The sequence below is a fragment of the Xyrauchen texanus genome, chromosome 25 (assembly GCF_025860055.1).
Source record: "Xyrauchen texanus isolate HMW12.3.18 chromosome 25, RBS_HiC_50CHRs, whole genome shotgun sequence".
NCBI classification, from domain to species: Eukaryota; Metazoa; Chordata; class Actinopteri; order Cypriniformes; family Catostomidae; genus Xyrauchen; species Xyrauchen texanus.
Window position 1 is genome coordinate 5,130,950 of NC_068300.1, and position 16,631 is coordinate 5,147,580.

General features: G+C 38.7%; 2 protein-coding genes across 2 annotated transcripts in view; both read right to left on the reverse strand.

Moving 5' to 3' along the window:
- Positions 1 to 16,631, reverse strand: part of LOC127618946 (uncharacterized) — a 647,429-nt gene that overhangs the window by 477,028 nt on the left and 153,770 nt on the right. Inside the window, 2 exon segments of the mRNA XM_052091648.1 lie at positions 10,807 to 12,028; positions 12,125 to 12,286. Coding sequence (XP_051947608.1) covers positions 10,807 to 12,028; positions 12,125 to 12,286 — 1,384 coding nt within the window.
- Positions 1,522 to 5,303, reverse strand: LOC127618610 (zinc finger protein 239-like). Its single transcript, XM_052091176.1, has 2 exons — positions 3,184 to 5,303; positions 1,522 to 2,661 (listed from the first exon to the last, which is right to left on the reverse strand). Exons 1-2 carry the CDS (start codon positions 3,308 to 3,310, stop codon positions 1,871 to 1,873), a joined length of 918 nt encoding a protein of 305 aa, XP_051947136.1. The 5' UTR covers positions 3,311 to 5,303; the 3' UTR covers positions 1,522 to 1,870.

Sequence of the window (16,631 nt, forward strand, 5' to 3'; positions counted from 1 at the left end):
AATGATCTCTCACCAGATGCACCCAACTATGAAGTAGTGTATCACTTAAGTCAACTACACGCAAAGGCAAGAGAAAACTGTAAGAAAGCACACCTGAGACAATTGAGAAACTATAATAAGAATCGACGGGACGTTTTATTCAAAGAAAAAGACAGAGTGTGGATCCGACAGTTCCCACAGTCAAGTGCAAAGAAAAACTTTACTGCTAAACTTGCACCGAAATGGAAGGGACCCTACCGGGTAATACAACAAATGGGACCAGTAAATTATCAAATAGCAATGGAATCTACAGGTGAGGATGTCCGCATTGTTCATGTCTGCAACTTAAAACCCTGTTTTCCAACTGCCACCGAATTGGAGGCACAAGAGAAACAAACGATTCTCGATCTCTTCAATGAAGCTTCAAATGAGGAAGAGGAATTTTTAGGATTTTAATGTTTGTACATCTTCATAGAGAACTATGAGATGTTTTGTTCAAGGGGAGGAGAGTGTGGCGAAAGTAAGGAACTACATTGACCAAAATGCAATGTGGTTATTAGGAGAGGTTCGGAGATGGAAGGACGTAGCGGGATTATTTAAGCAACAGGTGCGTGAAGTTAAGGGAGGAAGTTGAAAAACATAAAGTGTGAATGTGAGCTGGACAAATTCGAGTTGCTGTGGTTTTTAACAAGCCTGAGTTAATCTAGTGTCTAAGTTTTTCGCTGGCTGCACCGCGGAAGAGTGTTGGGATTACCGTTGTCGCGATTCCTGAAGGACACTCCATCAGCTGTGTTTGGGCTGTGCGTGAGCTGAGTTTCCATTACAATGCCGCCGAAAAGGACGAACTCGCTTGGAGATTGCGGTTTTTAAGTATTTCGCTGCCTGCACTGTGAAAGAGGATCTGGATTGTCATTATTGCTATTCCTTGAAGACACTCGTTATCAGAATTGCCTAGGCTGAGCGGGAGCTGATCGTGGCAGAGCGTGTGAGTTACTGCTTTTCGTGTGGACTGTGTGACACAAAGCCAAGATACTGTGCGTCTGACTCCAGGTAGGACTGCTGAAACCATAGACTGTTCACTCGCCCTAAAACCTATAAAAAAGACGCTACAAACAGAGATCACCCACACACACTTACCTCAACTAACGCATTACAAACGGAGATCACAAACACACACACACTTACCTAAAACTCGTGGTCATTTATGAACTATTAAAAGAGGTAAACGAATTGAACTATTTCTTTTATGTTATGTGAATTGAGCTACCACTTTATTTTTATTTGTGGACTTTAATACATGAAGTATTACCTGATGAAATTTTGTTAATACATTTATCACAGTGGTTGATGAAATGCTTTGTTGATTGCTCAAGATGATTATGTTTATTCATTATGATTGTGTGAACATCATGCTCTAAGTTTTGGAAATTGTGGTATGAGAATGATTTCTGTTTTGACTGAAGTACACTAAAATGCATAAGAAAGAAAAAAAAAACCTAAAAGAGTTCTGCAATAGGACTTAAATAAATAATTTATTTGATGTTAAAATGGTTTGGTAACTGTGTGTAGTTCTGTAACGAGTGGTATATTAATTTCATGATTACCACCGTCACAGGGTTGTGTGTTGTTTTTTGATGTAATCAACTTTATGCCACAAATGGAAAGAAACAACAACTTCAGCACATTGCTTTTGCAAAGATTCAAATTTAGTGGGGTTCTGCTCACATCAGCACCTGATCATCTGGAACACAAGAACAACAATACAGTACATACATAAAATGTTCTCAAGATGCAAGTTGTACAACATCACACCACCAATACGGGCATGTAGTCTAATGATTGCAGGTGCTGCCATCTTCTGGTGGAGAGTCATCACAACAATTTGACAAGACTATCCTGCATGAATTCTCTTATGACTTTTTAGGTATGTTAACTGACTGAAACTCTTTCCACAGTGTGAGCACCTGTAAGGTTTTTCTCCAGTATGATTTCTCTCATGTGTATTCAGGGAACTCAATTGAGTGAAACTCTTTCCACAGTGTGAGCACTTGTAAGGTTTTTCTCCAGTATGGATTCTCTCATGTGTATTCAGGGAACTCAATTGAGTGAAACTCTTTTCACAGTGTGAGCACTTGTAAGGTTTTTCTCCAGTATGGATTCTCTCATGTGTATTCAGGGCACTCAAATAAGTGAAACTCTTTTCACAGTGTGAGCACTTGTAAGGTTTTTCTCCAGTATGAATTCTCTTGTGTTTTTTCAGGTCTTGTGACTGAGTGAAACTCTTTCCACAGTGTGAGCACTTGTAAGGTTTTTCTCCAGTATGAATTCTCTCGTGTTTTTTCAGGTAATCAAAATGAGTGAAACTCTTTCCACAGTGTGAGCACATGTAAGGTTTTTCTCCAGTATGAATTCTCTCGTGTTTTTTCAGGTAATCAAAATGAGTGAAACTCTTTCCACAGTGTGAGCACTTGTAAGGTTTCTCTCCAGTATGAATTCTCATGTGTATATTAAGATCTTTATTACATGTTAAACTCTTTCCACACTGAGAGCAGATTAAAGATTTATTGGCTGCTTTTATTTTAGGTTTTGAGTCACTCAAAGATTTTTCTCCAATTTTGAAATCACGAGATTTCTCCTCCACTTCAATCGGTTCTTGACTTTCCTCTTTCACTTCCATCAGCTCTACAATGAACAGAAGTAAATTGACAAATCAGTTGAAGAGGGACAAATGTAAAACAGAAATCACATTGAACCCTAATGCAATTTATGGCAGAATATAACAAAGGTCAAGATGTTTTTTGCTGTGTAATTTATATATAAGTATATATTTACTAGGGCTGTCAAATATCTATAAAATTACACAATTTAATTGGATAAATTACATGGTATATCAATTAACATGTGAGATATTAGATTATATGAGACATTGTACTTTTGCATAAGACTAAGTGCTGAACAAGAGGTTTCTTTCCTTCTTGTTTCTCTTTCGTGGAAGAAACTATTCTGCTATTGTGTAGCCCACCATGTTAAACTAGGTCAACCCATATATGGTGAAGATACTATTCTGATAAATTCTATTGGTTTATACTGCTTTACTGAATGAAATACAAAGATGTGCTTGAACAATAAACAACAAGAGAAGGAACAGATACACTCAGACTGAGACAAACTATTGATAGAGGGACCAAAAAAAACAATCCTTACCAAGAAAACTACATGGTTTTCTTACACTTTTGGGGGCTCGTCCGGGATTTCTCCAGACAGGTAAGGTCAATCTATTTATATGACAATACTGCTGTCTGCAGAGACATTGAATAAAACATAATTCCATTTTTGCACTGTGTTAGGGTACCTCTTTTTCAAGAGACATTTTGCCCTATTAGGAATACAGGAAGGTAACACCTTATTTTACTAACACGGTAATAATGTGGTGTTGCAGTTCTATATGTGATTCAAAATTTTTTCAAAATGTTCTGCATCAATGTGCCCCTGGAAAGGGAGCTCTAACTCTGGGAGATACAGAAAGGAGGTAGAATACCTCAGATTTACTGTTGCAGTTTAACATATCCTCACTAAGGTGGGAATAGGCCGGGATAAAGTCCTAGGGAAATAAGATTATAGTCTGCATCCGCGTTTGCAAATCTGATTAAGTTATGACATTTTTAGATTACAATATATATTTAAGCTCGGATACATACATGGGATGTGTGCATGGTTACAGTCACACCTCGATAGTTCAAATTAATAAAATGCAAGTACAACTTGGACCTCAAGTAATAACATTTCCATTAGATAAATAGAATAAAAAAAACGCTATTGGCATGGTTGTAGATCACAGGTCTCCTGGTTTTCACCACAATGCCAATACGCAATGAAGAACATGATAAAAGGATAGACGGTCTGAAAGGAATAAACACCTACTGATACATTACAATTTCGGAGGGGAAAAAATACCATTGATTGTGACTCAGCCATCAAATTACACAAGTTGAATTAACACTATTATACATAGGCATAATAGTACTGTACATGACCACAAATTGTGATTACGATCATAAAATTCATAATTGTAATTACGTTTAACACTGCATACCACTGATGAAAATGTTAACTTTAATAACGTAAATTGTAGATGAATGTTTGTTACGGCCCCTAGGGTTGTCTAAGGGTATGAGGGGGTAACATTTTAATTGTAAACGGATTTAAGGTGTGTATTTGGGTTGGCAAATGACAAAAAGCAACCAGGCAAGTAAACAGTATAAAATGGTAATTTTCAAGGATAACTGACTAAGGCGTTTACATGTTATGCAAAGAACATACTAATAATGAAACCAGAGGGAAAAAGGACATGAGTGGAGCCAAAGAAAAGAAAGAATCAGAAAAACTTATTTTTATAGCCCTCTAAACTCAATAAATTGTTAGATCAAACAAAACACAACAAAGAAAATAAAACAGGTCATCAGCGTTGGAAATGCCAATGTCTAAACTATTCTAACTGCTCTCAAAAAAAACACCAAAAGTACAGGGGTTGGCACTCACTCCTAACCTAAGGTGTCTATTACAAAAATCAGTCTACGTGGTGCAAGGTGTTTGTCACGTGACATTTTACCTGTCCACTTTTCCACTCTGGTTAGATGAGCAGAGAGTTATATAAATAATGATGATGATGATGCCAAAGTCACATAACCACGAATGGGTAACGAGTATCTTTGTCAATATTCATAAAGAATGTACAAGGTCACAAAGAACCAGAGACAATACACAAATATCAGCAGCTAACAAGTAAAGCTGTCATCAAATGAAAAAGCTCCCAACACATGGATTCAAACAGCTTTTAAAATTAAGGAAGGGCCATCCATTGGTGGAGATTGGAGATGATGTCATCAGGGTAATTGAGATTGACAGCCCAGATAACCAATAACAGCAACCTAATCAGAGTGTGTAAAAAGAGAGGGAAACAGAGAAGAGAACACAAAACAAGCATGCATACACATACATGCATAGGGATGTAACAATGTTAAAGTATCTTTAGTCTCTGTGTAAACTCAAGTGCTTCAGAGTTTCATGCAAACAGATCAAAAGCGAGCAGTGCGAGACCAACTAGGCTGGGAAAGCAGAAATACCTGGCCCAATTGATCCCAATCAAGTAAACTGGGATATTTGATCAATTAAAACTGTGACATTTTGAAAATATAAAGATATGGGATCTGACATAAGCTGTCCACTTCCTGATGAAACTCCAAAACAATGGATGTTTCGTAATAACCAAGGATACAATACTGAACCGTATATTAGTAATTTGGCCAGCTGGTCAGATGGAAAAAATGCAGTTAGATCCATATCCAAGAGATGGTTCATTTAGTGATAGGGACATGAACGAAGCTAAAGCTATGGTAAAAGGCAGATGGGGGGGTGCGGCACAATGGGATAACAAATATATGAAAGCGTCACATGATGTACAAAAAACAAATCAAATTAAACCACTCTGGGACCAAGGGCAAGTTCCACAAACAGGCAGCCGTTGTGTACAGCCCTAATAGCAAAAGTACACCGCCGCCACAGTCATACGAATTCACCGCGAGTGCTCTTAGTGCAACAACACCATACACCCCCCTGTAATATCGCAAGCACAAACGATACAATAGAAACAGCCGTGACAAAGGAAAACGCCGTAGCTGCATTTCCTTTAATCCAGTGCCCAGACAGATATAAAATAATTCCACTATGACAGAGGCACTAGCAATATGCAAAGAATTACCTGACCCAGTTAAGTATCCTCTACAATGCGTGAATGTTTAAAAGAATCTGACGACTTAGTCATTTGACTGGACGTTATTATAGATTCATACTGTCCAAAACCTTACCTCCAGAAATAACTGAACTGATATGAATTGATAAAGTGCCTTTGTTGGATACAAAATTTTATCAGCCACAAATAGAGGAAGGAAGAACCAGGTCAGGTAAAGACTTTAAAGGAACCAACATAGACTGGGCATGGGGAGACAAGGACGCTTTGCCGATATTTTTTAAAGACCTCCTCACATTCCTGCAGAGTATGGCAGCATCTAGACAAGATATTCATTTGACCAGAATCTCCATTCTGCTTATTAGGTTGTGATCTGATGCATAAAATTGGGGTATAAAAAAAACTCCTGTATTCCCTGTACACACATGACTGTGTGGCAACACATAGCCTTTCACCCATAGCCTTTTGTGACAACACAAGACTTTCACCCACTGTTTTTTTATTTTTTATAAATCAAATCACTTCATTGTCACACTACCATGTACACAAGTGCAACAGTAGGTGAATGTCTGGTGTGCAGTTTCAACATAGCAGTCATGACAGCAACAAGACATATAACAATTTACAATAAATAACAGATTTACACAACACAATTTACATACAAAGTGCAAGACATCTCTGTTTTAAATTATAATATGATATAAGTTTAAGTCTTTTGAACTAATAATGCTTAATGTGACAATCAGATATAAATAAAAAAACTCTGTCGTCTTTTGCACTTGCTACAGTATATAGATCACCTGGGCCTTATTCTGATTTCCTTGGTGAATTGGATCATTTTATATCAGATATTGTAGTTGCTGTAGATAGAGCTTTAATTGTTGGTGACTTCAACATTCACATCGATAATGAAAATGACTGATTGGGATTAGCATTTATCAATATTCTCAACTCTCTTGGAGTCACACAAAATGTAACTGGACCAACTCATCACAATAATCATACGCTAGATTTAATTCGGTCATAAGGAGTTGATGTTGATACAATAGAAATTCTGCAGCAGAGCGATGACATCTCGGATCATTACCTCGTCTCTTGTATGCTGTGATCAGCTAATGTTACTCAATCTACACCACGCTATAGTTCAGGTAGAACTATTCTTTCGACCACTAAAGATAGCTTCACTAATAATCTTCCAGATCCATTTCATACACTCAATAAACCCCAAAGCCCAGAAGAACTTGATGAAATAACAGAATATATAAATACAGTCATCTCTAGCACTCTTGATAGTGTCGCCCTCCTTCGATTCAAGAAAATTAAAGAAATAAGCTCTTCACCATGGTACAATGATCACACTCCTGCTCTCAAGAGAGCAGCTCAGAAAATGGAGTGCATGTGGAAGAATACAAAATTAGAAGTATTTCGTGGTGCATGGAAGGTTAGTGTCTGTAGATACAGACAGGCACTAAAAGCTGCCAGGTCAACATATTTTAGAAAACTCTTAGAAAATAACCACAGCAATCCAAGGTGTTTATTCAGTACTGTGGCTAAATTGGTTAGGAATAAAGCCTCAACAGAACCAGCTATTACGTCACAGCACAAGAGTAATGACTTCATGAGTTTCTTTTCTGATATAATTGAAACAATCCGAAATAAAATTTGAATTATGCAATCATCTGTCATAGCACCTCAGAAAACAGTGCCTCATAATTTTCCTCACGTGCAACTTCAATCCTTCGCTGTCATAGTTCAGGAAGAGCTAACAAAACTTATCGAAACATCAAAAGCCACAACATGTTTGTTAGATCCAGTACCAACTACGATCTTAAAGAGCTATTTCCTGTAATTTCAGAACCTCTTCTTAATATTATTAACTCCTCTGTATCCTTAGGACATTTCCTAAGAAGCTTTAAAATGGCAGGTATCAAACCGCTTATTGAGAAGCCACAACATGATCCTGGAAAACTGGCTAATTATAGACGGATTTCAAATCTCCCGTTTATGTAAAAAATTCTAGATAAGGTAGTACCATCCCAACTATGATAATTTCTACAGAGAAATAGTAAATATGAACAATTTCAGTCAGGATTTAGGCCCCATAACAGTTAAGAAACTACAATTAGCAAAATTACAAATGACTTGGCTCTTATCATCTGATTGCAGCTGCATTTCACTTCTAGTGCTTTTTAGATCTTAGTGCTGCATTCGACATGATAGATTACAACATTCTCTTGAATTATGTTGGCATTTGTGGACTTGCATTAGCATGGTTTCGGGCCTATTTAGCAGACTGCTACCACTTTGTCTACGTAAATGAGGAATTGTCAAACCAAACAAAAGTAAAGTATGGAGTGCCACAGGGATCAGTTTTAGGGCCTCTGCTTTTCTCCTTGTATTGGCTTCCCCTGGGATATATTAACAGGAATAGTAGAATACGTTTCCACTGTTATGCTGATGATACCCCATATTATATTTTTTCAAAAACCTGACGAAATTTCACAATTCTCCAAATTAGCAGTGTATCATCGAAATAAGACATTTCCGTCTACTCGATTTCCAACAAAAACCTCTAAAAACAAGCCGCTAAAATATAATTTGACTCAATGAATGTACTGTTACATCGTGTTCAACAGCGAAGAACTTCTGTGTTATATTTTAAATCAATCTGTCCTAATTACTAATGTTTGTAGAACAGCATTCTTCCACCTAAGAAATATTGCTAAATTAAGGCACATGATCTCTGTTGCTGATGCCGAAAACGAATTAATGCGTTAATGCGTTCATGACCTCAAGACAAGATTATTGTAATGCATTACTGGGAGGATGTCCAGCAAGTTCAATAAACAAACTTCAATTGGTTCAGAATGCAGCAGCCAGAGTGCTGACGAGAACCAAGAAATAGGATCATATTAGCCCCATTTTATCATCGTTACATTGGCTACCTGTAAAATTTCGCATTAATTAAAAAATTCTGTTAACTACGTACAAAGCTTTGAATGGTCTAGCTCCACAGTATTAAGTGACCTTCTACCAAAATCGTATTTGGCTCCTAAACTATGGAATAGTCTCCCTAACACAGTTTGAGATGCAGACACACTCCCTCAGTTTAATTCTAGACCAAAGACTCATCTATTTAGCCAGGCATACACCTAATTTATCCTTCAACACACAATTAGGCTGCTTTAGATAGGTCTGCAGAAACCAGAAACATTTATCATGATCCATAACTTTGCAATAAATTGAATGGCATCTATGCTAACATTATTTTATTTCTTTCCCTGTCTCAACCTCGGGACTCCTATCCTGATGTCACCAGAACCGGCTGGATCCAGCTCCATTCCTGCTTGGTGTTGGACTCCACTTCTACATGTCTCTGAGTGATGACAACTAATAGCAGCCTGTTACGTTCCACGTGTGTTTTGTATGTTTTTTCTCTTGTGTTTGCAAACTCTTTTGTTAGGTCGCGATCATTGGATCATCTGGTTGTCAATTATACCTGTGACGTCAGGATGCTCGACGTCATAACCGGCACGAACCATGGGGCGCGACCAGTCCGCTGCGACCAATCCGCTGGCGTGCCGGCAGTTTAAAAGGCCCTGTGCACCATGAATGGGTAGTGAGGGATCAGGGTCAGACCTTAACATCGTGCTTGCGAATGTCCGGAACTGCAATGCGTATTTGGATGATCTAGTGATTTATTCAACTAACTGGTCTGAACATGTTTCCACAATAAGAGAGGTGTTTGATTGACTAGAGAAGGCTTCACTGACGTTAAATCTTGCCAAATGTGAATTTGGTCAAGCCACTATTACGTACTTGGGCAGGGAAGTGGGTCAAGGACAGGTAAGACCGGTAGAGGCGAAAGTGACTGCTTTTGCTGGTTTTTTTTAAAGGGGGGGGGAGTGTTACGTTCCACGTGTGTTTTGTATGTTTTTTTCTCTTGTGTTTGCAAACTCTTTTGTTAGGTCGCGATCATTGGATCATCCGGTTGTCAATTATACCTGTGACGTCAGGATGCTCGACGTCATAACCGTCATAACCAATCCGCTGGCGTGCCGGCAGTTTAAAAGGCCCTGTGCACCATGAATGGGTAGTGAGGGATCAGCGTCAGACCTCACTCACAGCCTGTGTCCTTAGTCGAGCCGTTCAGCTGTTTACTGTGTTTGTTTGATGTGGTTTGGATGTAGTTATTTTGCCGGGTGATGTGGATATTATACGCTGTAGACAAGGTAAGATGCGATGGGTTGTAACAAGCCACACGGTTTAGTTTAATTTATATTTGTCTCTGTTGGATTCAAAAAAACCTACGTTGCTAATATTATCACGAATATCTTGATTACTGAAATACAGCCATCGGTAAGCCATTTGACGTTGACCTGAGAACAACATTAACATCGGGTAGGTAGGTTTATTCTGTGTTAGTTTAAGAGTGATCGCCATTAATTGTATTTTTTGTTGTAATTACAATAGTTTATCTAAGGCGTCGATATACGCTGAAGAATTCGGTTTTATTTCTGCATTTTCCTTTTGGTAGTTAGTTTAGGGGTTGGGTTAATAGTTATGGGGGATTTGGCTTTTGATAATTTCATTAATTTGGCGACACTCTTGTTTGGTTTCTTTATTCTTTACTGTAACCTTTTTTGTCCGCACTAATAAATAACTTAACTGTTACTTCTGTGTTAGTCTTGGTTGTTTCTACGACTGCATACAGCGACAATTGCATCTCACGTTAATGTTGCGTTATCATCCCATTTAAACATCTTTAAGCACGTAACACAGCCGGTGTCAGCCCAACATAACTTCAGTCTATTACGATGGACTTTAATTGAACTGATGCCAACTCCAACCATAAGACATGGGATACTTCATATGCCATTTCCTGAACCTTAGATTTCCAACAAAAATCTATGCATCACCGGTATAACTTTATTTTTCTATTTTATGGTTGACATTTCTTTGAAATTGCAAAAAATAAAAAAACATTTGAGAACATCTTAATGCGACTTTTGAGTGATGTAGCCGTCTTTCTTGAAATAGATTCTGACACGAATCAATTGTCAAAAATATTTAAAACATACCTGAAGAAATAAAAACATCATCTCTCTGTTGTTCTTCTGCTCTGTTTTCTTCTTTTATCTCCTCCAGCTTCACTTCATTCTTCACTGGTATCTGCAGCATCTGCTGTTCTCCAGCGTTACAGACAGAAGTCAGAGACTCTGTGGAGGTTTGATCATCATCTTCTATCTGTTGTTCCTCTGCTGTGGTGTCTCCTCTCATCTTCATCAGATTCCTGCAGTCCAGCAGCTTCACTGAACACGTCTTCATCTTCACTTGTGTCTGCAGTATCTGCTGTTCTCCAACGTTACAGACAGAAGTCAGACACTCTGTGGAGGTTTGATCATTGTCTTCTATCTGTTGTTCCTCTGCTGTGTTTTCTTCTTTTATCTCCTCCAGCTTCACTTCATTCTTCACTGGTATCTGCAGCATCTGCTGTTCTCCAGCATTACAGACAGAAGTCAGAGACTCTGTGGAGGTTTGATCATCATCTTCTATCTGTTGTTCCTCTGCTGTGTCATCATCTTTTATCTCCTCCAGCTTCACTTCATTCTTCACTGGTATCTGCAGCATCTGCTGTTCTCCAGCATTACAGACAGAAGTCAGAGACTCTGTGGAGGTTTGATCATCATCTTCTATCTGTTGTTCCTCTGCTGTGTTTTCTTCTTTTATCTCCTCCAGCTTCACTTCATTCTTCACTGGTATCTGCAGCATCTGCTGTTCTCCAGCATTACAGACAGAAGTCAGAGACTCTGTGGAGGTTTGATCATCATCTTCTATCTGTTGTTCCTCTGCTGTGTCATCATCTTTTATCTCCTCCAGCTTCACTTCATTCTTCACTGGTATCTGCAGCATCTGCTGTTCTCCAGCATTACAGACAGAAGTCAGAGACTCTGTGGAGGTTTGATCATCATCTTCTATCTGTTGTTCCTCTGCTGTGTTTTCTTCTTTTATCTCCTCCAGCTTCACTTCATTCTTCACTGGTATCTGCAGCATCTGCTGATCTCCAGCATTACAGACAGAAGTCAGAGACTCTGTGGAGGTTTGATCACCCTGATTACCGTCAGTAGAACAGAGTAAAGTGAGCTGTGAGTCCTGTGTGTCTCTGGATCTCTGTTCAGAGAGTTTGTCCAGCAGTCGCTGTGGTGTGGACTGATCTCTGCCGCTCCACACTGAATCCTGACATTCTGTGGAGGTCCCATCAATCACACACACTGAAGATTGACAGGAAACCTTTTCCAGCTCCTGAAAAACACAACACAATCACATCTGTACCGTTCATCATATCACATAATTTAAAAGCTTAGAATCTCAACTTTAAGGATGAAATGAATGTTTAACCTGTAACCTGTCGTCTCTCTCCATCAGTTTTGTCTTCAGTGACGTCACCTCTTTCTTCAGCTGAGAGATTTCTGTGATGAAATCATCAATATCCAGCATGGACAGATCAGTTCCTACTGATTTACAGCAGACCACATCCACCTGCTCTCTCATGATGAACATCTGATCACAAAAACTTCATCATTATAATAAACTGACATTCATCAGACTTAAAAAAGATTTTTAAATGATTATACACAAGAACAACTTTGTTGAAATAATGGTTTCAATATAATTGTGTGCTTTTTGTTTAGTTTCAAGACAGCCAAATTATCGTTGGATATTACCCAAAAGCAACCTTTTTTCAACATATAATCACCTTCATTGAACTCATTTACATTCAGTTGATGGATTCAACAAGCTGATTTATCAGAAATTAAACATGATATTCAGATTTTGTGCTCGTTTCTCCTTCAAGTCTATGTGCCATCCAGAAGCTAAAGCTTGGGTGAGCGGCGCCTCATTGCGCCATCTGACACGGGCACAAAATCACTTTCCCGGACCTTCACTTCAATTGTCCCTTGATGGTGGAACGACCCGCCATACCCCACCTGAGCAGCTGATTCTTTAGCCACCTTCAAGAAACATCTAAAGATGCATCTCTTTCACGAGCACTTGACCCAATCCTACTAATGCAAAAACTTTCTTCTTTTGATTATTATATATATATATATATATACACACACACACTGTAAAATCTAATAACTGTCCTTACTTACAAAACATTAGTTAACTTTACTTGGCTATTAACAATATGCACTTCTTACTGTTTTTTATGAAGTAACAGTTACTTGCATGGTGAATAAAACAATTTACTTATAGTTTTCAGTGACCGTAACTTAAAAAAAATAAGTAACAACAAAGAGAGCAATGACCTTATTTCGCCAGTGGGAGGCAGCAATGCACTAAACTGTGCAAAGTCTGCCGAAAAGACGGAGGAGAAGAAGAAGCAGCAACAAAGGCTTAGGTCTGAGCATGCGTGCGGTTAACGTCAACGGCTGATATGAATTGGCGCCAACTGAAAAACGCGTTTTGAGGGAAGCGTTTTGAGCCTTTCAATTTTCACTTCGTCTTTTGAAGAATATAAGGTAAGTTATTAAGCAAGTATATGTGCGAATTTGTGTTTCTGACTGCTGCTAATTTTATAAATCTGCCAGCTAACATTTGCTAGAAGGTGGTACGTGTACTGTGACAGAAGATAAACTTTTTCAGGCATGTTTTAGCAGTAAAGATTGGCTTTGACCACCACCACCACCATGGATGGCTAGAAAACTTATTTTAAGTGTTCCAAAAAGGGTGGAAAGACACAAATTTTAAATGTTGTAGCCAGATAGTGTTGTGCTTTCCCCTAGTCGACACAGAGAACGCATTTTGATTGCTGTGCTGGCAGAACACTACCCAATTTTTAGAAAATGCTGCTTTTGTAGTATAGAACAGCTGTCCCCAACTACCGGGCCGAACATGATGCATCATTTGTTTATTTTAATCGGTAAAAATAAAAGAATAACATGGATATTAAAAGAATATGCTGTTGTTATTGTGCTATTCGTGCAGTAATTAGGCTACATATTTAACTTCATGCAGTCTGTCGGTCCTTTTCCATCCATCTCCACTCTGTCAAACAACAGTTTAGGCTACAGATTTTGAGCTCGTGTAACGCGTGATGTGAGTTCATCATGGTCTGCGTAAACTGAGTTGCCTGCTATCTTTGTAATAGCTAGCTGATATGAGTGTAAAACATCGCTGGGGAGCTTCTTCGGAAGGGCTAAGGGAGTTAAATGTCACCTGAATTCTGAATGGCGTTATTAATCACATCAAAGCACACGCCCTGAACTCGCGTCTGTTTGAGCAGCTTTGTGAGCAAATTGACGGAGAGCACAAAAGCCTTCTCCGAAACAATGCTCACTAGTTCAGCGACATGGTGAGTTGCAATGTTTATATTATAGGGTCGTTGAATAAAATATGTACTTTTTGTTTTAATAACATCGTTATGTTAGACCTACTTAATCTAAAATGTTATTAAAAAAACGAATATACTAAACTTATAGGCCCACGGAAAACTGACGGCCAGTTCGGGAAAATATTGTCTAGCTATGAAATATAAAACTGCTCCGTGGTGCGAAAAAGGTTGGGGACCGCTGGTATAGAATTACGCTAAATATATATTTATCTAAATTATTTAACATTCATGGCAAGAAGTATTTTCATGTCATTTTTGTAAAACATGCACATATAATTGGATGTCTCTAGATAAGTGGAATTGCTTTTAAGTTATTTGTCTTTTTCAGAAGAAGCACTCACAGACAGCAAATACACAAGAGCACTTCACTGCTTCATCACTCAGGACATTGGAGGTGAGAGACCAGTTACAATCAGTAGTAGAGCAGTTGTGTTTACTTACAAATGTTTACTGCGCTACTACTAAATTAGAGAGACTATCTAATCTTACATTTTTTGCAGATGCAGTGGACTTGTAAGCACTGTATTTTTTATGCAGACAAAAGGGGGCTGTTGTTCAAACATTATCGCCTAAAACATGGAGGCTTCACTCGGCAACAGCCAATACCATGCCTTCATATGGATTGCTTGTGTACCTTCAAATCTTTTAATGCCCTTAAAGTGCATTTATCAGTTTGGCACTCTCAGACAGGCATTGGCCAAACATGTAAACCCACAGTTGAGTTTCACTGTCAGTTATGTGAATACATGGAGCCCTGCACTGAAGCTGAGTTTTTCACACGCTTGCGCGGCCATTTAAAACTTAAACAAACAGTTCTATGTCCATACGAAGGCTGTCTTTTTCAAAGCAATGTATATTCAACATTTAATGCACACAAAAGTAAAGTACACAGTGGTAGTGCTACAACACAATTTAAAACTGGATTATTATCAAACATTGAACATCCAGATCAGCTGACTGAAATGGAGGAAGATGTTTCTTTACAGGACAACATTGAGTGTGAGTTTGAGGAGCCAGTAGATGACATACAGGACTTGGAAGTTCAGCTTGAACGTAACCTAGCTTCACTATTTTTGAAAATGCAAACTATCCTGCACATACCTGAAAGTGCTGCACAAGAAGTAATTCAGCAGATTAATCAGATCCACTTACTTTCACAGCCTTTAATACAAAGTGCAGTACAGAAGATTATCAGTCAGCATTGTGGTGATGTGGATAATTCGATAGTGAGCGACATTGTAAGTGCAGTTTCACAAAGTAATGTGCTGCTGAAATTCACCAATACAGAAGGATCCCTATCAACAACTGCCAGGAGAGCATCCTATATACTGCGAGAATTTCCAGTTGTTATGCCAGTTGAGTTTGTCCTTGAAAGAGGTAGTCATTCCGTTGTATATGTCCCAATATTGAAAATGCTGCAGGCTTTGCTAAGCAATAAAGATATTTTGGATAAGGTGTTGAGCGCAGACACTATTTCATCTGAAGGATACCACTCATTCAGAGACGGCTCTCGCTTCAAAGAAAATGTTCTTTTGAATGTGGAAGAATTTAGGATTGCTCTTGGTCTGTATATAGATGAGTTTGAAGTGGCTAATCCACTGGGAACATCCGAGAAAAAACACAAACTATGTGCTGTATATTGGGTACTTGCTAATCTTGACACCAAATATCGGTCAGCTCTTCACTCTATTCACCTTGCACTTTTGTGTAAGGTTAACACAGTGAAAGAACGTGGCTATGCAGAAGTTCTTCATCCTCTCATGCAGGATCTTGCAACTCTGGAGGAACACGGTGTGTTTGTTGAACAACTAGCAGAAAGTGTTAAAGGCACTGTATTGTATGTAGCAGCTGACAATTTGGGAGCTCACTCTTTGGCAGGATTCCAGGAGAGTTTTGCAGCAAATTACTTTTGTCGGTTTTGTATGTGTAAGCGAAATGACATACAAGACAAGGAAGTCCGATCAGGTTTACACAAGCCAAGGACAAGAGAGAACCATGACATACATGTGCAAGAAGTCATACATGACCATACAGTGGCCAGATATCATGGTGTTAAAAGGGGGTGTCCACTGAACAAACACTTGACACACTTTCATGTGGTGGATGGTTTTCCACCTGACATTCTGCATGATTTTTTGGAGGAATAGTACCAGCAGAATTGTCACTGTGTCTTGAGGACTTCATTACAAAGAAGTATGTTTCTTTGGACTCCTTGAACAAGGCTATTAGGCAGTTTCCTTACACATTTTCTGATAAAGCTGACCAACCACAGATCATTCCAAAGACTTTCATTTCTAGGTCAACCATTGGTGGAAATGGCCATGAAAATTGGTCACTCTTGAGGCTGCTCCCATTGATGATAGGCCACAATATCCCTGAGGGAGACCAAGCATGGGAGATACTCATGCTTCTTAAAGATATACTGGAGTTGGTAATGTCATCACACTTTACTGAAGAGTTGGTCCACTTCCTGGATTGCAAAATCTCAGAACATAGAGAGTTACTGCA